At 57.7% G+C, this 21,018-nt stretch overlaps 11 protein-coding genes across 11 annotated transcripts; 5 read left to right on the top strand and 6 right to left on the bottom strand.

Moving 5' to 3' along the window:
- Positions 1–1,382: 1,382 nt before the first annotated feature.
- Positions 1,383–2,158, bottom strand: B0H64DRAFT_62347 (uncharacterized protein). Its single transcript, XM_062808527.1, has 2 exons — positions 1,478–2,158; positions 1,383–1,412 (listed from the first exon to the last, which is right to left on the bottom strand). The coding sequence occupies exon 1, from the start codon at positions 2,056–2,058 to the stop codon at positions 1,651–1,653; it is 408 nt and encodes a 135-aa protein (XP_062653819.1). The 5' UTR covers positions 2,059–2,158; the 3' UTR covers positions 1,383–1,412; positions 1,478–1,650.
- On the bottom strand, positions 2,159–3,264 carry B0H64DRAFT_62430 (uncharacterized protein). Its single transcript, XM_062808531.1, has one exon. The coding sequence runs from the start codon at positions 2,896–2,898 to the stop codon at positions 2,260–2,262; it is 639 nt and encodes a 212-aa protein (XP_062653820.1). The 5' UTR covers positions 2,899–3,264; the 3' UTR covers positions 2,159–2,259.
- On the top strand, positions 3,035–3,340 carry B0H64DRAFT_447371 (uncharacterized protein; the record flags this gene model as incomplete). The annotated part of the gene is made up of 2 exons (XM_062806993.1): positions 3,035–3,156; positions 3,235–3,340. 2 exons carry the CDS (start codon positions 3,035–3,037, stop codon positions 3,338–3,340), a joined length of 228 nt encoding a protein of 75 aa, XP_062653821.1.
- A 764-nt stretch (positions 3,341–4,104) lies between these two features.
- Positions 4,105–6,938, top strand: B0H64DRAFT_62405 (uncharacterized protein). Its single transcript, XM_062808530.1, has 3 exons — positions 4,105–4,551; positions 4,623–6,284; positions 6,340–6,938. Exons 1-3 carry the CDS (start codon positions 4,311–4,313, stop codon positions 6,855–6,857), a joined length of 2,421 nt encoding a protein of 806 aa, XP_062653822.1. The 5' UTR covers positions 4,105–4,310; the 3' UTR covers positions 6,858–6,938.
- A 175-nt stretch (positions 6,939–7,113) lies between these two features.
- On the bottom strand, positions 7,114–9,468 carry B0H64DRAFT_479326 (dynein light intermediate chain-domain-containing protein). Its single transcript, XM_062808297.1, has 4 exons — positions 8,466–9,468; positions 8,317–8,410; positions 7,600–8,264; positions 7,114–7,539 (listed from the first exon to the last, which is right to left on the bottom strand). Exons 1-4 carry the CDS (start codon positions 9,168–9,170, stop codon positions 7,396–7,398), a joined length of 1,608 nt encoding a protein of 535 aa, XP_062653823.1. The 5' UTR covers positions 9,171–9,468; the 3' UTR covers positions 7,114–7,395.
- A 198-nt stretch (positions 9,469–9,666) lies between these two features.
- Positions 9,667–11,080, top strand: B0H64DRAFT_62626 (inhibitor of apoptosis-promoting Bax1-domain-containing protein). Its single transcript, XM_062808534.1, has 3 exons — positions 9,667–10,049; positions 10,112–10,285; positions 10,362–11,080. The coding sequence occupies exons 1-3, from the start codon at positions 9,885–9,887 to the stop codon at positions 10,851–10,853; spliced, it is 831 nt and encodes a 276-aa protein (XP_062653824.1). The 5' UTR covers positions 9,667–9,884; the 3' UTR covers positions 10,854–11,080.
- B0H64DRAFT_62627 (uncharacterized protein) lies at positions 11,081–12,065 on the bottom strand. Its single transcript, XM_062808535.1, has one exon. The coding sequence runs from the start codon at positions 11,877–11,879 to the stop codon at positions 11,307–11,309; it is 573 nt and encodes a 190-aa protein (XP_062653825.1). The 5' UTR covers positions 11,880–12,065; the 3' UTR covers positions 11,081–11,306.
- On the bottom strand, positions 11,892–13,738 carry B0H64DRAFT_62609 (Septin-domain-containing protein). The gene is made up of 7 exons (XM_062808533.1): positions 13,609–13,738; positions 13,351–13,426; positions 13,169–13,285; positions 13,019–13,106; positions 12,820–12,957; positions 12,300–12,767; positions 11,892–12,238 (listed from the first exon to the last, which is right to left on the bottom strand). The coding sequence occupies exons 1-7, from the start codon at positions 13,621–13,623 to the stop codon at positions 11,986–11,988; spliced, it is 1,155 nt and encodes a 384-aa protein (XP_062653826.1). The 5' UTR covers positions 13,624–13,738; the 3' UTR covers positions 11,892–11,985.
- A 1,264-nt stretch (positions 13,739–15,002) lies between these two features.
- On the top strand, positions 15,003–16,364 carry B0H64DRAFT_62727 (WD40-repeat-containing domain protein). Its single transcript, XM_062808536.1, has 3 exons — positions 15,003–15,127; positions 15,186–15,542; positions 15,600–16,364. The coding sequence occupies exons 1-3, from the start codon at positions 15,059–15,061 to the stop codon at positions 16,212–16,214; spliced, it is 1,041 nt and encodes a 346-aa protein (XP_062653827.1). The 5' UTR covers positions 15,003–15,058; the 3' UTR covers positions 16,215–16,364.
- A 26-nt stretch (positions 16,365–16,390) lies between these two features.
- B0H64DRAFT_413222 (uncharacterized protein) lies at positions 16,391–17,966 on the bottom strand. Its single transcript, XM_062804965.1, has one exon. The coding sequence runs from the start codon at positions 17,564–17,566 to the stop codon at positions 16,514–16,516; it is 1,053 nt and encodes a 350-aa protein (XP_062653828.1). The 5' UTR covers positions 17,567–17,966; the 3' UTR covers positions 16,391–16,513.
- Positions 17,967–19,095: 1,129 nt separating this feature from the next.
- On the top strand, positions 19,096–20,645 carry B0H64DRAFT_421150 (TLC domain-containing protein; the record flags this gene model as incomplete). Its single annotated transcript, XM_062805516.1, has 4 exons — positions 19,096–19,213; positions 19,280–19,590; positions 19,652–19,939; positions 20,013–20,645. 4 exons carry the CDS (start codon positions 19,096–19,098, stop codon positions 20,643–20,645), a joined length of 1,350 nt encoding a protein of 449 aa, XP_062653829.1.
- Positions 20,646–21,018: the final 373 nt, after the last annotated feature.

Genomic DNA, 21,018 nt, shown 5'->3' on the forward strand with positions numbered 1-21,018 from the left:
CTATTGGCGGACTTGGTTTTCCGGGTAGCTGGTTCCGGGTGGTCTAGAAGGGGTGATAGGTGGTTATACTCTCATCTTGCGCAAGTCTGACTGCATCGGACCAGAAATTCGGGACAGCCGGTCCATTGGTTTCCTTCTCTGGGAGGCGGCTGGTGCGGAACCAAAATTGGATTTGGTCCGGGGTGCGGGATGCCGGGGGCCGAACGGTGGCGGGACGGTTGATCGCCTGCGGGAGGTGCTTGGTGGCCGTGAACGGATCTGTCCACTTCTCTTTCTCTCATTTTTTCGTCCCTTTTTTTCTATTTTTTACCTCGAGTATCTTTGTCGATAGCACAAGTCAATCAAGCCTAACACACGACGCTCGTTCTTGGCTGCGCGGTGACATTGCCCAGCGAAGTGGCTGACGACGAAGTAACTAACCGGTGCTTGGCGGCGGCCCGGGCAATTTATGCCAGAGGTGGTGCCGCCATTCGCGACCAAGAAGACAGGTAATCTCGAAGCTCAGCAGAGCTATCAGGCCGGAGTGAGTCTGCAGACTGCTCCTGGGCCGGTGCGTGCCTCTCTGTATGTACGGGCGCACGCCCAATCCGTCTCACCAACCACTTAACAGGAACAGAGAGGTCGGCCTGAAAGAGCTTGTCAGCATGTGTGTTCAGCTAAACCTCGGTATCACAAACCGTCCTACCATGAAGTCCACAGAGCATGATGCAAGATCGAATTCTGCCGGACCAGTTAGACGCTGGAGTCAGAGCAGGTTGGCTAAAAATAGCCGTGGCTGGAGTTGGGGAGCTAGAATGGTGCGGGATGAACCAAAACAGCAGGGTTGAGGTATGTCGGTGCTTCGGGTATTCTCGATTGTCTTAAGTGGCACGTTGGCCCTAATCCCGGGTCCAAATCGAGAGGGTCGTGAGGGTCAAGGAAGGCCGACCTCGGTGTGCGCCGGCGGCCAAGGTGGTATGTGTCCCAGCCAAGACCGCTTAGGCCGGCCCCGAGCAGTGTCCATCTAGGGTAGGGCGGAGGCGGCGAAAGGGACAGAAACCGCCGCTTGGACGGGAGCTGTCTGGCGAAAGAGGGAGAAACACGGGGTGTTCGGCTGGGTGGGGTTTGTGGGCGAGTCAAGCAACGAGTTGACGGAGAGGCAATTAAGTCATCCGCTTGCGATGTCGGCTGCTGTGGCATGCATATTGGTTGGTTAGTTAGTCTCTGTCGCCACCGATAACTGGTGGTTTGGGAGCTGGATGTTGTTCCAGGTAGGTTGTCGTGGTTGTGTAACAGCAACAGTTATCCTTGTCTCGGGTCCGGCACCCGAGCGAATGAGATCGGCTGGAATCTGGTTGTTCGGTGGCCAGCTTCGCTTTGACACAAAACGCGCGAAACGGGGTGTTGAATGAGCGATGGCAATGGTTGTTTGGCTGACGCTGAATGAGTGGACGAGGTACTTGCCGACTTGGCTCCTATGATGAAAGGTAATTTTTACCACGCTCGCTGGAGCTCAACGGTCTCCGCTCCGACCAAAACCGGCCTGTTTTTGAGCTTCCTCATCATATCTTCACACGTCGACTTGTATGGGAGCTGTTGATTCGGCCGAGACCGAGAACCCTTGCTTCGGATGCACGGCGGATGGTCCGTGGAGACTTCCAGGGGATTTTCTCACATATTGTGTTTCGCAAGCGAGACTGCGAAACAAAGCTTGCGAAACAAACACGCATTTCTCAGCTGAACTGTCGGTTGGGCCATTTTCGCCTTGCTTCTCAGCTTGGCTCGAGACGGACACCTTGACGGCAGCGACTGCAGCGACTGCGAACCGGCTGGGCGCGTGATCTCGCTTTGATCTCGCTTCCTGCATTCCAACAAGGGGTCCAATGTTCTGGCGATGGCGATCGATTCGAAATGGGAAGCCTTGACAACACGCAATTGGGCCGCGGGGGAAAGCCATGGCGTTCGTGGGGGCCAGCCCCAAAGAGGGGAGCCGTTCCTTCCATTTTGGGCTTTGGATTTGAGGGGAAAGCAAGGGAGCGACTTCCTTCCCTGAGCTTGCGTTGTCGACTGGCGAGTCATCCGAAACTGCTCTTTCTTTTTGTTTCGTTTCGCCCGCCAGTCCGACGATCATGGTCCTCCTAGGAAAGGTCTCATTACCCGCCTGGGTTGTTGAAAATGCGAGTGCTCACATCTGCGGACCGCTGCGCAAGAATGTGCTCCAGTGCACTGCGCGTCAGGTGGGCTGTGGTGGAACTGCATTTCACCCTCCTGGGACGGTGATCATCCGAAGCACACCGTCACTCTCTCAGCGTGTTGTTGCACGGCAAACCCAGGGCCGCTTGCACGGAGATGAAGCAGAAGCTTGAATTGTGGAGGTTGCCTCCCGCGCCTCGGAAAAGTTCGCCTGGCCACCCTCATCGGGCCAATGCCGCTCCCAAGTCCTTGGTCCCGGGATGCCGGCAGCCCAGACCAAACAAAAAAAAGCAAAGCAGCCAAGGTCGACCAGCTGGAAGGGTTCAAATTACGGGCCTGTCCCCCACGGTCACCTGAACCCCCTGAACCCCTTCCCCATGGGCCAACGACCGCCTCATGGCGCGCCCCCTGCGAAAAAGATTGGTGGGACGACGCTCTGAGCAAGCCCATGTCTGACTCCTTCTGGCCGCCTCCGCGGCACTCGGAGGTATCTCCCAAGCCCATGGCTGGAATCTCCTGCACCGCGTTCGATTCCCCGATCTGAGACCTCTCGAGATTCGGTGCGACTCGTCGGCATTTGTTCGCCCTTTCGCCCTCTAGTCTTGCTGCAAGTCGCCAGAACCAGAAATTGAAGCAAGACGTGAGGTCTTCCAGGTCTAGAATTCCCCGAGGAGGTGAGACTCCGTTACCTCTGGTGATATCCCTGGGATCTCCTCTCGGGTACATACAAGAGCAGCGGGTCTTCTCCCCGCCAGTTAAGAGTGACCGCGTCAGTTCGTGTGCTCCACCTCCCACTTGCTCTTAACTCGTCAAGTCAAGAGCCCAACTCACCGCCGTCTTATCACTGCTTCCTCAAAACACCATGTGCAACTTCATCCAACGGGAATACAGCTGCGGGCACTTCCGGTTCATCGCTTCGAGGTGGTGCGATGTCTACACCATCACACACAAGCGATGCAAGCCCGACATCACACACTTTGAATAGTACAGTCCCCGAACAAGAAGAACCCCCCGCTTCCCGAGCACAGCAGCGTTGGATATCCACTGACACACTTCCCTCAGCGTCGCCATGTTGCTCTGCGGCGACTGCAAGGCGAAGAATCAGCCCCCCTGCGCCTGGGAGTCCATGATCAAGCGACACAATAAGCGCGCCGTTGCCTCGGTCTAAAGTGTCTTGTATGTTGTCGGGTTAGGCGTTGGGTCGGGTTTCACTCTTGTCTGGCCCCAAGCAGGGCTACCGGGCTTCTGCTGTCATGGATATTGGCGTTTGTTTGGGCTCTGGCTGGGTTGGTTCTGGGTTCGAAGGTTTGGGATGGGAACAGGACAAGGAGTATTCGTTCTTTTGAGATTGTGTATTGGCGCCGGATGGAGCAGCGAGTTGGTTATAAGGGACCTTTCCATTCAGGACGGGCAGTGTTGCCTCCCTCTTATGTTTCTAGAGACGTTATCCTCCAAACTCTCAACTAATCAACCATACAAACAAATCCAAGGATTTCGGCTTGTCGAACATATCGGCGAGTGAAATAGGCTGGGCGGGCTCTCCTCGAAGCGCAAAGAGAAATAAATCTAAGTGATACGAGTGCAGAAGTTGACATCGGTAGACACGTATTGGAGACTTGCCATCCTGTTCTCTTCTCTTTCCTTGCCGTGATACCTTGGTGGGAGTTGGGCAGTCGTTACGGCGTTCCCTAACCCTTGTTTGAAGCCCAGGAATCCGCTGCCGCATTCCCCAGGGCGGCAGTCAACGTAAGGCCGATGTTTCCCTCCAGGCAGGATCCCTGTACGATGTCACTCCCCGTTTAACCTGGCAGCTTCAACATCCCGAAGGGACCGCCCACATCTCTCCCCTCCGCCCAGCACCATAAACCAGTCGACCGGGGAGACTGCACGTCCAATCACACCTACCAGCCGAACATTCCATCTCAAAACAGACCTCCTTGTTCCGGAATCCATTCCTTGGGGGTACTTTTGAGAACCGTTCGGGCAGACTTGTAAAATTACCCCGCAGTCCACCCGCATTCCTGTCACAAATCAGTGCCTGCCAGTCTGCGTACACAGGGAGTTACATCGCGACACCCGAAAGTCGACGTAACTCCAACCCCGGGCCACCAACTCAGAGATACCTTGACATCAACAAGATGATGAGGGCACAGCTCGAACAGAGGCAGCCTCGGCAACATCCCGAGCCCGGTGCCACCGGCACCGGGAGTTCCACCTTCCCGGAGCTTCAGAACCGCGCCAGCGAGAGTGATAGCCCCTACGTGCGCTGTCACGCCGATACTCCGGTGGCATGGCAAATGCTTGACGCAGACACACTCACCCGGGCCACGGCTGAGAACAAGCCGATATTCATGCACATCGGCTTCCAGGCAGACCACCGTGAGTCCAGCCCCCCCTTTCGTATGCCTCCCACCCCACCTCCCGCTAACCGATCCTCCCCGGGTCGCCAGTTTGCCACCTCACAACCCAGGACTCCTTTTCGAACCCCTCGGTAGCATCCTTCCTCAATGCCTCATTCATTCCCATCCTCATCGACCGCGAAGAGCGCCCAGACCTCGACACCATCTACCAAAACTACAGCGAGGCCGTCAACGCCACCGGCGGCTGGCCGCTCAACCTCTTCCTCACGCCCGACCTCTATCCCATCTTCGGCGGCACATACTGGCCGGGCCCGGGCACAGAACACAGCGCCGCCGCCGCCGCCGCGGGGGGTAGCGGGACGGGGGGCATAAGTGGCGCCGGGGAGGGGGAGGAGTCGTACAATGACTTCCTTGCCATTGCCAAAAAGATCCACCAGTTCTGGGTTGAGCAGGAGGAGCGGTGCCGACGGGAGGCGTTCGAGATGCTGCATAAGCTGCAGGACTTCGCGCAGGAGGGGACCTTCGGCGCCGGCGCGACGATCGAGGCCGCTGCTGGTGCTTCCGGTGCGGCGAATGCTGCCCCGACAGTTAGCCCCGACTCTGGCGATCTGGATCTCGACCAGCTGGACGAGGCGCTCGGGAGGATATCGCGGATGTTTGACCCAGTCGAGTACGGGTTCGGCACGCCCAAGTTTCCGAACCCGGCGCGCCTGTCGTTCTTGTTGAGGCTGGCGCAGTTCCCGGAGGAGGTGAGGGATGTTATTGGAGAGGAGGAAGCCGAGCGTGCGGTAGGGATGGCAATCGGGACGCTGAGGCGGATTCGCGATGGTGCCTTGAGGGACCACGTCGGGGGCGGCTTCATGCGGTTCAGTGTGACAAACAACTGGAGCATGCCGCATTTTGAGAAGATGGTTGGGGAGAATGCGCTATTACTAGGCGTGTTTCTTGATGCGTGGTTGGGATATTCGCGGGGTGATGGGAAGGAACTGTCGCTTGACGACGAGTTTGCGAATGTTGTTTTGGAGGTGGCCGACTACCTCACCAGCACCCTGCTGCGCACGGCGAATGGCGGGTTTGTGACCAGTGAGGCGTCCGATTCCTTCTACCGAAAGGGCGACCGGCACATGCGGGAGGGCGCATTCTACACCTGGACAAGGAGGGAGTTCGACCAGGTGGTCGGCGGCGGGTCCAGCGACGACCACGCGAGTACGGTCGCTGCGGCATACTGGGATGTGCAGGAGGATGGGAACGTGCCGCAGGATCAGGACCCCTTCGATGAGTTCATCAACCAAAATATCCTATCAGTCAAGGCGGATGCCACTGAACTGTCCAAGCAGTTCGGTGTCCCGCCGGCGGAAATCAAACACCTTGTCTCGACTGCGCGCGAAAAGCTGCGCGCGCACCGGGAGAAGGAGAGGGTGCGGCCGGTACGGGACGAGAAAGTCGTGGTTGGTGCCAATGGCATCGTTATCGCCGCGCTAGCGAGGACCGCGGCCGCCATCCGCGGGCTTGATGCCGAGAGAGCGGACAGATACCTACAAGCTGCTCGGGACGCTGCTACGTTTATCAAGAAGAATCTATGGGCGGGGCCGAAGACCAAGACCGGCAACCCCTTGCGTCGCTTCTTCTGGGAACGTCCAAGTCAAGTACTCGCCTTCGCAGATGACTACGCCTTCCTGATCGATGGCCTCCTGGATCTCTACACAGCGACCTTTGAACAGGAGTGGCTGGACTGGGCGAAACAATTACAGGGTATGCATTATTCTCCTAATCCCCCTGCCGAAAGAAGTCTTACTAACAAAGATAGACACCCAAACCGCTCTTTTTTACGACGCACCCCTCTCCAAATCTTCGTCCATCACCACCACCCCCACACACTCCCCGCGGAACGCCCACTCCGGCGGCTTCTACTCAACCGAATCAGCAACCCTCAGCCCGACCATCCTCCGCCTGAAGAGCGGCATGGACAAGGCGCACCCCTCGACCAACGCTGTGTCGGCGTCGAACCTGTTCCGGCTCGGCACGCTCTTGGACACGGAACCGTATGTGCTACAGGCCCGCGAGACGGTCAACGCGTTCGAGGCCGAGATCCTCCAGTACCCCTGGCTGTTCGTCAGCCTGCTGACGGGCGTTGTCACGGCGCGGCTGGGGGTGAGGAAGTTGGAGGTGCGCAAGGAGGATGCGGACGCGTTGCGGAAGTGGTATACCACGCCGAGGGCGGAAGCCGCTGCGTTGGTGCTTATTGGAGACAAGGGGAAAGATACGACTACTGCGGAAGGGCTGGTGAAGAAAGTGGAGGAGTTGGTGGTTGGAGAGCGCTCGTGATCGAGCGGATTTATATAGGGAGAGTTGTGCATTGTTGAGGCTTGCGTCGGTGTCCATTTTTTGAGGACCGGGTATGTACTATGGAGCTAGAACGGTATTGATACCGGTTGGCTTAAGAGTACCTGCATCGGCGGTGCTTATCATATAGTTGGGATGGTTGCATGCGGGAAGAATGGGGATGCCGCATCACATGCAGAGTACTAGACTTATGTAGTTCCACAACCACGCTTGATTTCCATGCAGGAATGAGATTGTTGTGTTTAACGCGCGATCGGGCCGACTCTTACACTCTTTTATCTTTCATTATTTCTCCAAAGGGGGTATCTAGTCTACAATCTCGGTGTTTTCTCGCCTCTTCGCCAAACACCGACGACAACAGGAAGACCAACATGGCAATACACTCGCTACCTCCTCGTTCACAACCATCCATGTACTCGGGGCCACCACAATAACAAAGGGGAATTCTCGGCGCGGGTTGCCTATGTGCTCATCAAGAGCTAACCTCCATTTGTAGGTGGTCTCGGCTCCACGTCGAGTGCTATCTGGCAGGCGCTCCTCGCCTGTTCATCAGCCCGTGGAAGAAAGCCTGCAGGTTCTCCGTGTCCATGTGCGAGGTCGAGTCCAGGGCTTCCTCGGACGTTGGGCTCTCGGGCTGGGAGGACGAGCCGAACGCTTGGCGCTCCTGTGACAGAGTGTTAGTTTGAGGAGTTGGGTTGGGGGGGTTGTGAGAGAAAAGTCTCACCTTAAGCCGCTGTACCATGTCGTCGGCGTCGACCTGAATGCCGCCCATGTTAAACTGCACGGGGCCGATGTGCTCGAGAACCCTGGCGTCTGCTTTTTGGTCGTGGTCGATGACGAGGTCGTCATCCATCTTCTTGTGGGGCTTCTGCCGGGACTCTTCCCGCGCCGCCTCCTCGTTCTTCTGCTTGAAGGCGTCCAGGACCTTGAGCTGTTGCCCGAGGAAGGTCTGGGTGTCGATGGTCTCGACCTCGAGCGCGGTCGAGTGAGTGTCGCGGCCCGCCAACTGGAGGGCGTCCATGCTTGGGTCTTGGACGGACTCTTCGTATAGGGCGACTGTTGATCCTTCCGGGTCGGCCGCCACGTGCTCGCTGTCCTCGTCTACCTCTTCGTTTTCGTCTTCGGTTCCGTTTTCTAGGGGCCGCGGGAATGGCTGGTCGAGGTCAATCGACCAACCGTTGCTCACGAGGTCGACGTCGAAGCCGTCTCTGAGGACCCGGATCTTGCCCCACGAGTCCCAGTTTGGCGGGATGACGACCTTGTCCCGATCGATTACGTTGTGCTTGAGTGGTTGCTTCTTGAGGAGCGAGTGTATCCCCAAGCTAGAGTGGATAAGCGTGGGGAGCTGGGAGGGAACCGAGGGCGTGGTGTAGATTAAAGAGGCACCGTCTGCGACATATCGAGTCAGCTTATGTCTCCCTAGTTTTAGTAGGACACCCACGTTTTAACAGCGTTGTTCGCAGAAATTGCAGGACAACGTCAAACTCCTCCTCCTTCCAGCTCTGCGTCTTCTCCAGATACTCCATCTTCTCGGCCTGCAAATCTGGTTAGTTGCTGAGTCAGAGCACGCTGCCGAGGTTGCAGGCCTACATTCTGGCACACAACGCACAGGGGCAAGCCCAGTGCGTCTTCCCACTCTCCTGGTCCCACGGGAAGGTCCATCTCGCCATCTGCTGTAGGCACGGCCGTCGTACCGTCCAGGTTTGTCCCGCCGCCTCGCCCGCGATCTCGCCATGCCAGCATGACCTCCTCCATGGTCTCCTTGCACTCGTTGCTTAAAGAGACCAGCACTGTCCTCAGAAGCAGAATCCATTCCCGCAACTGTCGCATCCACTTCCACGGCTGGGACCAGTCCAGTAGCACCACTATCAGCGTGTTTGATATCGATTGGGGCGTTAGGAGCGGCTGGAGTAGGGAGGCAAATGCGGCGGAAGGGCTTGTGAGAGTGTAAAGGGAGATGCGCGCGAGGGTGTCCTCCTGGTCGGCGTCGAGGACATCGTAGTATGTGTAGCCAAGGGCGAAGCTGTTTGCGACAGGGGGCATCCGCGATGCGTTCCGGTCGAGAGTGCGGCGGAGGTCGTTGTTGGAGAGGGTCTCAAAGAACTCGCGTTGCGAGTCGACAGTGCCGCCCAGCAGTATTATGTTCTTCTCTGGTAGCCGCCTCCCGCTTGCCACGGACGAGAGCATGGAGTTCCATAGATCCTTCTTTTCGGTCTTATCCCCATTCTTGGAGTCGGTACCAGAGCCAACCGAAGCTGTGGTGTAGGTCGAGTAGCGGTTCGTGTTTGCCGCCATGGCTGCGCTCGCTTAAGGGTGAGTTGCAGTTGGGGGCATTTGTGTACTTTATTTTTTAATGTGTTGGGTTGGAGGTTTGTTGAGTCCGTACGAAATCGCAAACGGGGGGTATGAATCGGGGCTAAAGTTAATCTCTAGCCGTGTCGTCTGGTTGGTCTCATGCCTCCGACTATGGCCCGTTCAGGAGTCGTTCCTCTTCCGGTTTCTGGGGCTGGGTCGGACTGGTGTGGACCGTGACTTCGCCGAAACACGATTCGTTGGTGAAGTGGGCGGAGAGACGCGACTGGTGTTCCAAATCACCGCCGATAAGTGGAGAGCCGGGGGAGAGGCAGGGGCAGGGTCCAGATTGAGAGACAGTAGCTAACCCGAACCCTGAGTTAACCACACAAACCGTGCCTGACTGTCAACCAAGCTTGGCATTGCAGCTTCCAGGCATCTCCAGCTTCCAGCCAACCAACCACGTGCCGGCCACAGGCAGGTGGCCACAGCTCCGCCACCAGTGAAGAGCAGGCATCCCCACCGTCCGTTTGTTCGGGTCATCCTCAATCACCAGTGGTCGTCATTGCGAATTCCATATTAAAGGCCAGCCTCGTCCGCCACTTTCCTTCGCCTTCTTCCGTTTGCACCCCACGCCAGATTTCATCACCAACAACGCTTTGCCTGGCACAACCCCGCGCGTTTTCCAGCGACTACGCTCGCAAACCATCAGCAACCATGTCGGCCAACGTCAAGTACACGCCCGCTCCCCAAGAGGACCCGGACCTCAACTACACCCAGCCGCCCCCGTCGTACCAGGCTGAGAGCAGCTCTGCCCAGGACCAGGAGCGCCTGTTTGGGTCTCCGCGAAACAGCGAGGACAACGTCCCCGATGACTTCAAGGTATGCGCCCGCCATAATACCGCCGACCACCCCGTTCAGTGTCGCTGATTGTCTTTGCGCAGTTTGGAGGCTCCGTCGCCGAAGCGACAGTCGAGATTCGCAATCAGTTCATCCGCAAGGTCTACACTATCCTGACCGTCCAGCTCATCGCCACGGGCGCCGTCAGCGCACTCAGCTTCATGAGCGAAAGCTACAAGTCATGGATCCAGTCGCATCCCGCCATCGTTTGGGTTTCGGTACGTCCCCTCAGACCCCACTCCCCTCTTCGCTCACCTCCTCGAGCCCGCATCAACTAACTCTGTCTCGCTACAGCTCTTTGGTTCTATGGCCTGCATGATGCTCACCTACTGGAAACGCCACTCGTACCCAATGAACCTTCTCTTCCTCTCGGCCTTCACCCTCCTCGAAGCCTACACCATCAGTGTCATCGTATCATTCTACAGCGCCTCGATCGTACTCAACGCCGTCTTCCTGACGGCCGGCATCTTCCTCTTCCTCACGGCCTTCGCCTGCCAGACCAAGTACGACTTCACGAGCTGGATGCCCTACCTGTTCGGCGCGCTGTGGGGCCTGGTCATCTTCGGCTTCATGTCCTTCTTCCTCCCGCACACCAGCACCACCGAGCTCGTCTACGGCCTGCTCACCGCCCTCGTCTTCAGCGGCTACGTGCTGGTCGACACCCAACTCGTGCTGCGCAAGCACCACGTCGAGGAGGAGATCGCTGCCGCCATCAGCCTGTACCTCGACATCATCAACCTGTTCCTCGCCATCCTCCGCATCCTCAACAGCCAGAGCAACAACTAGGCGAGAGCGGGTCGGGAGAGTGGTTTAGGAGCCGCCTAAGACCGGAGGGGTTTTGAGGTCGCGGGCATGGTAATGTTCATTCGTCGTGTTGTGAGACTGTACAGTATCTTGGGTTTGGGGGAACGGGTTCATCGGTTTTGTGCTACGACGGAAATAGGGGTTTTGCGGGGACTGGTTTTTGTGCTTTTCTGTTTTCTGCTTTCCGATTTACTGCTTGCCCGCTGCGTGGCGCACTTCGCTCGCATTTCTTGAGCGAAGCTGCGTCCACGTTAGTTTACTAGGTGCTTTTGGGAAGGGTTCCGAATTGATCATTTACGCATCGACATTCATGGTCGTATTGTATCTATGCCTAGACGGGATGCAGTGAAGACAAGCTCGGATAACATCATAAATTCAAGTGCACAGGTAGTTCTTCCTCCCGCTTTCTCTCCCTTTCGTGTCGTACTTTTGAGTTCAGCTAAAATCCGTATTACACCAACATCGACCCGGGCTAAGGCATCCCGCTAGCGAAGGAATGCAGAGAAGTGGTGGACATGAGAGCAGCATCAGAGTAGGAAAGTTGAATTTAGGTGATATCTGCATTAGAAGTCCAATAGTAGAAATGAGAAAAAAGCAGACAGTCAAGGTAAGGGGGTAGACGGGGTCGTGACCGAGATGGCGTGGACGATGGAGGACAAGAAAAGCGTGCTTAGGCTGAGCCCTGTCCCTTGCAACACGGCTCATCGTCGCGGTCTGGGACCGTGTTTGATGGGAACCGCCGTTCCCGGCCGCCCACACCCGATAACCAGACCCGGACCCAGGAAACCTCGGTTGACCTTCCCTGAGCCCCGTTCTCAGCAGCCCACCAGCACACACACCACTCCGGTTAGGACCTCGACACCGCCCTGCCGGCCGTCCCCGGGTGTTGCCCACATCCCGAGGTTGGTTGAGCAGCGGATATCGTGAAAAGCGCAGGAAAAATTGGGGGAATATTTTGTCTCTAAACAACAGGGGAACCAACGCCTGCACGGAAAGATCGGATCGCATGAAAGGTCGCCTAGAAGTGGTCGAACATCGGCCATATCCGGCGGGCGTCGCAATGGTGGGATATCGAGCTGCTGCCGGATAACCGAGGGGGGGAAGCGCTTCAGAGCTACTCCGCGCCGTTGGCCCCGTGGTCGGCAGGCCCGCCCTGTTGAGCCGCGGCCGCTGCCGCCTCGCGCTGCATCCGGGCCTCGATTTCGCGCAGCTGAGACTCACGAGCCAGCAGCTCTTGGCGCTTCTCGTTGATCTCGCGCTGGACCTTGACCTCAATCTCGCGGAGCTTCTCCTCCTCGCGCCGAAGCTGTTCCTCCTTGAGGCGAACAGACTGCGAGGCCAGATCCTCGGGGTTCATGGACGAATCGCTGGAAATCATGTTAGCAAAGATGAAACCGGCCAAAGTTCAAGAGGCCGGGGAAAACGTACACTCCAGCGCCGCCCTCAACGCTCTTGCTAAGCTTCTCGGTACGGTAGTTCTCGTAGAGGAAGTCGTGGGTGATCTCCTTCAGGTCGGCAAGATGGCTGTGCAGCAGGGCAGACCGGATAGCCAAGAAGTCCGAGTGGCGCGGGTTGTCGACCTCAACGACGCCCCAAGGGTACTGGCGGGCGCGCACCTGGCGGCCGCCGATTTCGACCACATCCTCTGATCCCACAATGGCAAACGGCATCAGCCCCCTAAGCTCGGCATTCTCCTCGACCGTGTCCTCGTCGTCCTCCTCGATGTCGTAAGGGAAGTTGTAGACGGGGATCCGGTAGTGCTCGATATCCTCCATCACCAGCTTCTTCGACTCGGCAAGCTCAGAGGGGGTGAGGGAGTCGGCGCGACCGATCACGGGGATAACGTTGACGCGAGGCGCGAGGCGCTTCATCAGTTCAATGTCGAGCTCGCGGAGACTGCAACCACGTCAGCATCTCGAGTAATACGAGGGAAAAACAGGGCGATTACCCATGGCCGGTGGGAGTGATGAAGTAAAGCATGGCGTGAACACGATTGTCTCTAAAACGGGGGTTACGCTTGATACGCGATTCCTCGGCAAGAATGTCATCGTATTGCCTCTCGAGGTAGCCAACGATCTCCGAGAAGCTGCGGGCACAATATGTCAGCGAGCCATCCCCGAAATCGGTTATGCTGTTTTGACTCGTACCTGGCCTCATTGTCGATCTGGTCACCGAATCCAGGGGTGTCGACAATGGTCAGGGAGATACGCGTGCCCTCCTCGTCCAACTCAAGCTCTGTGGGCGGTTAGGCATCCATCGAACCACAACTCTTTCAACGATATGGGTAATTTGCGTACCGACCGTCACGGGTTTGATCTTGACCCCTTCCTCGACGTGAGCGGCGCCGGCGTCGTCGGACTCCTTATGAGAGAGCACGGGCTTGCCGCAAAGAGTGTTGACGAAGGTGGTCCGTCCTGCGGGGGTTCATCAATGATTAGTGCGGGCTGCGCGTCGATGCAGGGTTGAAAAAGCCACTCACCAGTACCCGAGGCACCGCAGACCATCAGGCAGAACTGGATCCCCTTCTTGACATTCTTCTTCCGCCGGATCATCTTCTGTGCCGTAAACATGTTAGCACCGTTGGTTGTTCGGGTTGCACGAAGATCGGTCGCTGATGACGGGCGCGTTTGTGCGAGATGTGGTCGCGGAGAGCGGATCGTTGGATTGAAACGGGGAACACAGGTCGGGATGGCAAATATCACGACGACGCTGGGAAGACAGGGAAAGGCAGACGTACGGCCGGAGAAGACATGATATTGGTGGTGTGGAGTCGTGGGGGGAAGTCGAGTCGCGTTTTTGGGGCACGGGCAAAACTAGCGCCGGCTTGAGAGAAGCAGCAGGGAAGATAAAGCTAAATGGCTCTATCCAGTGGCCAATAAGTCGGTGATCGAGAAGGTGGTTGCGGGTTGCGGTCGTCGAGCTCGAGCGACAGCAGTTGCAGGTTGGGAAAAGGAGAGAGGCCGGGAATGGGCGTTGTCGGAAAATGGTAATTTCACAAAATGTTGCGGTGCTACTGGACGGCAGGAGCAGCACCTCGAGCTGTCGCCCAGAGCAGCAGCAATGGCCAACCCGCAATTCAGGGGTTGCTCGGTGCAGGCTGCGCTAGAGCCAAAACCGGAAAGGTGTGCTCCAGTCCCCCAGGCCCAAGCACCCAAGACGGCTGTCGATACGCAGCTCCACCACGATAACTTTCCCGCCAGCTGCCCGCAACTGACCATCTTTCCGAAGTGGCCTGTGCTGCGGCTCTTGCGCTCACTCCCAGCACGGCGCTTCCTGTCACCAAAACGCCGCCCGTGTGAGCTGCAGCTCGGCGGGCAACTCGTGACAACACGGGCCTGGGTCTGGAAGTCCAGATTCAATCCAACACTTGCAACGCAGTCCGATCGACTAAATGTGTTTTGAAGCTCAGGAGCTATGAAGCATTCTTTAAAATAATATTTTCCACTGCGCAATCACTACGCAATCGCTCAGAGCGCTGCTTTCTTCTCGCCACGTTGGCTAGATCCATCCATCATTGATTGATACCATTCATTCAGTCCCTTGTTGCGGGCCATCGTCGAACGACCGCGGACATCAACCCCAGCCCAGAACCCCATACCATCAATCATTTCAGCGCGATTCTGAGAATGAACTCGTAGCATCGATTTCACTTTCCATCAAAATCAACCCAGTCGGAAAACCTCTTTAACTATCACCGCCAGAGCCGCAGGCACCTGGCTTCCCATAACTGCCCAGGGTTCCGGCTGTTTGGTGGTTACGCCCACGCAAGGCTACCACCATCGTTCCAACCACACTCGTTAACTAAACAAAACCATCGCCACGGGCCGCCAAAATGAACACCCGAACCCCTCTCGAGACACCCAGCTCAACAGTTGTTCTCTCCATATCTTTCAACGGCGATTGCAGTTGTTTTGCCGTGGGCCTCAATACGGGATTCTGCAGTAAGTCACCCGCAATATCCGATCCATGCCCCACACAGGCGCCGAATCACCACCATGATGCTTCTCAGATCTCCGGGCCCCTTTGCTTTCTATTCCTCGTATCACAATAGCTCACGACAACAGTTTTCCACGCCGAAACATGTACTCTACGCACCACACGGGGTAAGCCGGGTACAGCCCCCTGCACCCACCTGACCAACCGCTGACTCGCCAACAGACTTCAACGCCGGTGTAGGGCTGGTCCAGATGATGGGCAAAGCTAATTACATAGGCCTCGTCGGCGGAGGGAGACAGCCCAAGTTCGCCGCAAACAAGGCAAGCTCTCTCCATCCCACTTCTGTGTTGAATTGTCAAGATTAATTCCATGGACTAGCTCATCGTCTGGGACGACTTGAAAAGCAAGGCTGCCCTCGAGATCAGCGCCCTGACTCCGGTACGTGGGGTTCAGCTGTCAAAGGAGCATATTGTAGTCGTACTGCAGAACAGTGTGCGCGTCTACAAATTCGCCAAGCCGCCCAACCTGCAGTCGGCCTTCGAGACGGCCAACAACCCGTGGGGGTTGTGTTGCCTCTCCCCGAAGAAAATAGCCTTTCCCGGAAGGACAGTGGGACATGTGCAACTCGTCGAGATCGCAACGGGGAACGTCAGCATCATTCCCGCACACTCATCTGCCATAAAGGCGGTCCAGCTTAGCTCGGATGGCGAGCTGCTCGCTACGGCCAGTGAGAAGGTAGGTCCTTCACAGTACTCCCCTGGCTCGCCCGAGTAACGCTCATACTGTTAATAGGGGACCTTGATCCGCGTTTTCGCCACAAGCAACTGTGCCCGTCTTGTAGAGCTGCGTCGTGGAATCGACCCGGCAACCATCTTCTCCCTGGCCTTCAACCCGTCGGGCACCATGCTCGCCTGCACATCGGACAAGTCAACTTTACATGTGTTTGACATCCCACATCCAAAACGTGTTTCTCGCCAGCAACAGTTGCAGCAGCAACAAGAACTGCATCAGCAAAACGGTGGCATCTCCGGCGCTGGTAGCAGCACCAGTACGACGTCAGAGAGCAATGGCGGCGACGGCAGAGGAAAGTGGGGCATTCTCTCCAAGATTCCCCTGATGCCGCGCATGTTTTCGGACGTGTATTCATTCGCATCGGCGCCGTTCGAGGTGGACGATGAGGAAACCACCAACGAGGGGATGACCAGTGGCCTGCCCGTATCGGAGACCACGACTCTGGGCACCTCGAAGCCCCCCAAGGGAGTGATTGGGTGGGTGGGTGAGGAAACGCTGCTGGTCGTGGGCGCGGGCAAGGACGCGCGCTGGGAGAGGTTCGTAATACAAGAAGCCGGGGACGGGAAACGGTTCTGCGTCAGGGAGGGGTGGAAGCGTTATCTTGTTGGCGCGTAAGCTCGCCTGTCTTTGCATATTGACCCGGAGTCTTTGGCGTTTTAAGTCATGGAGGAAACGATGGAGTCTGGTATTTTGGGGACGGAAGGATTTGGGCGACAAAGCATATTTAGCGGGAGTATTACTGGGTCAAAGTCGGGAACGCATTCCTCCGCGTCGAGTGGTTGAATTATTCATGTAGTATTATTCCTCTAGTCAATGGGTATCTCAACAAGTATCGTGCATTCTCAGGCCATGTTGCTGCGCGCAATCAAGAGCAAGGCTGTATTAGAACCAAATCTCCCATCCACCCAGCACCCTTAGTCTCGAGATGGGCGCGGCGAGCGACTCCGACTTCTCTCCCTATGGTGCCGTCCCCTATCCTCTAGGGCTCGGTGTCGGCGTTCGTCACGACCATGCGAACTCTCCCGAGCGTGCCGTGGATGCCTATCACTGTCTTTCCTGTGACGGTCCTCATCTCGGTCGTCTCGATGCCGACGGGTTTCATTTCTCTCTCGGTCCCTCTCAACGCGGCCTTCTCGGCTACGGTTTCGATCGCGAGAATCCCGGCGGCGCTTTCTTCGCTCGTCCTCAACCGGAGTCCCGTCCCTCCTGGACTTCGACTTCCGATCGGACTCACGCTCACCTCTGTCCCTGTATTTGTCTCTGTCCCTCCCATGACCTTCGTCGTCGCTATCGCCCCTCCTTGACCGGTGCGAGCGGTGCCTATGCCTGTCCTTGTCCCTAGTTCTCCGGCTTTCCTTCTCGGACCGCCTCTTCTCCCGCCGCAACGCCTCCTCGATTTCTTGCTTTTTCTCGTCGATAAGGAACTCCTTCATGGGATCGTCGTCGTCATGGTTTTGTATCAACAGCTGCAGCTCCCGCTCCTCCTTGAGCATCGGCCTTGTCTGCTGCCCCGCCGCCTCCTCGTCCGTCTCGTCCTCGTCCCCGCTCGGCAGGCCCTTCTCGGCGCGCTCGCGGCGCAGCATGTCCTCCCACCCGATCTTGCACTCCTCCGGATCCTCGTCGTCGCGCAGCTTGTACCGCGCGTGGTCGACGCGCACCAGGCGGCCGCCGATCTCGGCGCCGCCCAGGTTGTCGACGGCCAGGTCGGTGCTGCGCTGGTCCTCGTACTTGAGCCAGCCGAAGCCCTTGGACTTGCCCGTCTCCTTGTCGCGCGCCAGCTTGAGGAACACGGGCTCGCCGAACTGGCTGAAGATGGTGATGACGTCGCCCTCGGACAGCTCGTACGGCAGGCCGCCGAAGTAGACGAAGGCAGTGTCGCGATAGTCGGTGTGCCACGAGGCCTCGGGTGGCACGCCATTTTCGATCTCGCGCTTGTTGAGCGCCTGGATGGCGCGGATTTGGTTCATCGCGGGTGGGTGAGTTGGTGGCGAGGGGAGGGAGGGGTGAAGGAGACGTGGACGGTGTGTGCCAACCAATCCGCAAGGCTGGACGGAAGGATGGAAGATGGAAACCTTGAATGTGCAAGGCTGCCAAGAATCAGCTGCGAGAAGAACGCCGATCGAAGAACCGCTCAACCGTTGCAATATTCCGAGGGTTAGGGTTTGATATGATGATCGGCAGCTGGTGCAAAGAATGCTTGTTGGAAGCTGGAAATTCAGATGACCCTGAATCCAAGCGCCAAAAATGGATTCGACATGGGCTGAATATGTCGGATCTCTTCTGCGCAACCCCAACGATACTTCAGAGTAACGTAGTTACCGAGACGAGGTTTCGTTCTACCCCTCAAGAGCTGCAACTGAACATCACAGGACACAAAGCATGCGGCGACAACAGTGTCTCATTGGCAGCTGCAGAGCCGACTGCCCGCTTGGAGGCTGATCAGATGCAGCGTCGCCCTGTTCCAGAGGGTCTCAGCAGGGACCCCGCCGACGCCAAAAAAGGGAAAAGGCGGGGATGGTCTCGGATCCGTCCACCTCTCTCCGCTTCCACGCTCCAGCACTTCCAGTCTCCTCCCACTAAGGAATCGGGAAGGCGGATGGTGCCATTCTGCATCTCGTTACCAGAGCGGCAGCTCGTATTTGGTGCGGATCTTCGAGAGTCGGGTCGGATGGCTCACCACCGCCGCGTCTTCAACCCGTCCGACAACTTTTAGAACATTGGACTCGCGATGAGGTCCTCTCAAATATTTTTTATGGTCTGAACGCTGCCAGGACAAGCTTGAAAAGTCCTAGCCAGTGACAAGCTCGAGAAAGGCGAGTTGCTCCGTCTGGTCCAGGGCCCGTGCTATCCCTGGTTCATCCAATCCCGCGTTTCAATTGGGACGAATCCCTGCCGCCATCAGGTCAGGAACCTGGAAGCTGCAGTGTGACTTGCCCACCGCCTTTGTTGTGCGCCTCGATCTTCAGTGGGGCCAGCCTCCAAATTCAACATTTTGGTTTGGGCAAATGGGCAAACTGCCAACCAAGCGGGTGGAGAAGCCGAACCCGCTGCCCTTGTCCACCTCCTGTCGCTCGTTTTCCGTCTCCGTCCCATCGAAGTTGACGAAAGCCTGGCGTTGTGGCACCGCGCGCACCTATTCTCAAGGCGCATCTTGCTTTTAAGGTCCTTCGTTGAGAAATCACAGCGGGAAGACTGCCAAATTGCAGTCGCCTTCGCCGCATCAACGCAGAGCCCGTTCCACGTCCCCCTGGCCAGTCCACCCGCCCCCTCGAAAGGGCCTTAACCTTGGAGGGACCTCGTTGCCCAACTCTGTCCATTGTTTCGACGAGAACCTCCCACGACGTACGGACGACTGGCGCGTTGCCAGTTTCTGGACGAGGCGACCATGAGTTCCCCGACGACCCCAACCCTGAGCCATGGCAACGGCAGCAGCAACGGCAACGGCACGGCGAAGCCCTCGGCTCGCGCGCCGAGGAGGAGTGGGAAGCCCCAGCACATGAACGGGCCGCTCTATAAACAAGCGAACAGCAACGTCGTCCTCGTCCGCCGCGTCAAGAGGAAGAACGAAGGCCCCATGAAGCAGCTCACCCGCTGGTTTGTCAACAACCAGATTGGTGCGTTGGGACCCCTATTTCCTCGCCCCAGACCCAGGAGCTAACCTCGACCTCCCTTTCTCCCAGGCTTCTCCTTCAACCTCCTCGCCCTCCTCTTCCTTGCCCACGGCATGCCCCGCGCGCGGGACTACACGGCCAAATACTTCAACCTCTCATACTACAACCCGGGCACCGGGAACTACGGGCTGGGCTGGGCGGATGGCCATGTCGTCTTGTTCTGCATCGTCCTCCTTACCGGCTTGCGCGCCGCGACCATGGAGTACATTCTCGCGCCGTTCGCCAAATCCCAGGGCATCTCCAAGAGGAAAGACATTACTCGGTTTAGCGAACAGGCGTGGATGTCGGTCTACTACGCATTCTTCTGGCCCCTCGGTTTGGTACGTTCGGGCTTACTCCTAGCTGCTCTTTGGTGAGCGTCACTAACAGAATGCCACCCAGTACATCTACTGCCAGTCGCCCGCCTACTTCAACCTGCGAGAGCTGTGGACGGGTTGGCCCGACCGCGAGTTGACCGGGCTCATGAAAGGCTACATGCTCGCGCAGCTGGGCTTTTGGCTGCAACAGATGATCGTCATCAACATCGAGGAGCGCAGGAAGGACCACTGGCAGATGTTTACCCACCACATCGTCACTAGCATCCTCATCTACACCTCGTACCGGTACGGCCACACGCGCGTTGGCAACCTCATTTTGGTCCTGATGGATGTGTCCGACTTGGCCCTAGGGGTACGTGCAATACCACCAAACCCCTCACCACATCCATCTCTTTTGCTAACCACCCGTCGTTTCCGTCCCACAGCTTGCCAAGTGCCTCAAATACCTCGGCTACCACACCATCTGCGACGTCATGTTCGGCGTCTTCATGGTCTCGTGGCTGGCGGCGCGCCACTTCCTGTACCTGGCCGTGTGCTACTCGGTGTGGGCGCACACGCCCAACATCATGCCGACGGGCTGCTTCAAGGGATCACGCGACAACCTCGTGGGACCGTTCGACCCCCCCAAGGACCAGGGCTTCACCTACCTGCTGGAGCCGCTCTGGGACTCGGAGGGCACCTTCTGCTACAACGAGACGGTCAAGTGGTCGTTCCTGTCGATGCTGCTGTTCCTGCAGTGCCTGACCATCATGTGGTTCTTCCTGATCGTGCGCGTCGCCGTCAAGGTCATCAAGGGCGCGCCCGCCGAGGACGTGCGCAGCGACGACGAGGGCGAGGTCGAGGGCGAGGGCGAGGTCGAGGACGAGGACGAGTTCGTCTACGAGGAGGCCCAGCCCCTCGAGGAGGAGGTCGGCGTCGACGAGATCGACCTCAAGAGCTGGGAGCGCCGGTCCGGCGTCAAGCGCCAGGCCCCCACCACCTCGGGCGTCAGCCTGCCCGGGCACAGCGACCGCAAGGAGCTCCTCGGTCGCATCGGGTGTGACAAGCAGGTCGAGTGATGGGGTGGTTGTTAGATTTTGGGTGGGCGGGCGAGCGAGCGAGCGAGCGGGGGGTCAAGATATATACCAAGGGAGGAGAGGATGTGGGTTGTTAGAGAAGGGGTAACGCGACACTCCTGCGGCAGGATTGGGACCGGACGTCAACCATGGGGGAGGCTACTACCTAGGGCGGACCCACAATTGTGCTGTCCGCTGCCGTCCTCGCGACGGATCTTTTTTAAACGAAGTGCCTCTCGCCCCGGTGGCTGGCTCATTTTTCTTTTTCACAAGTAGGCTCAACTCACGTAGCCGACTATCACGGGCACGGGGAGATCCCGCGGAAGACACGCTACCCTAGTTCTGGGTTGACGGCACTGGCCAAAGATGATTGATA

The sequence above is a fragment of the Chaetomium fimeti genome, assembly GCF_033439085.1.
Source record: "Chaetomium fimeti strain CBS 168.71 chromosome Unknown B0H64scaffold_14, whole genome shotgun sequence".
Classification (NCBI taxonomy): domain Eukaryota; kingdom Fungi; phylum Ascomycota; class Sordariomycetes; order Sordariales; family Chaetomiaceae; genus Chaetomium; species Chaetomium fimeti.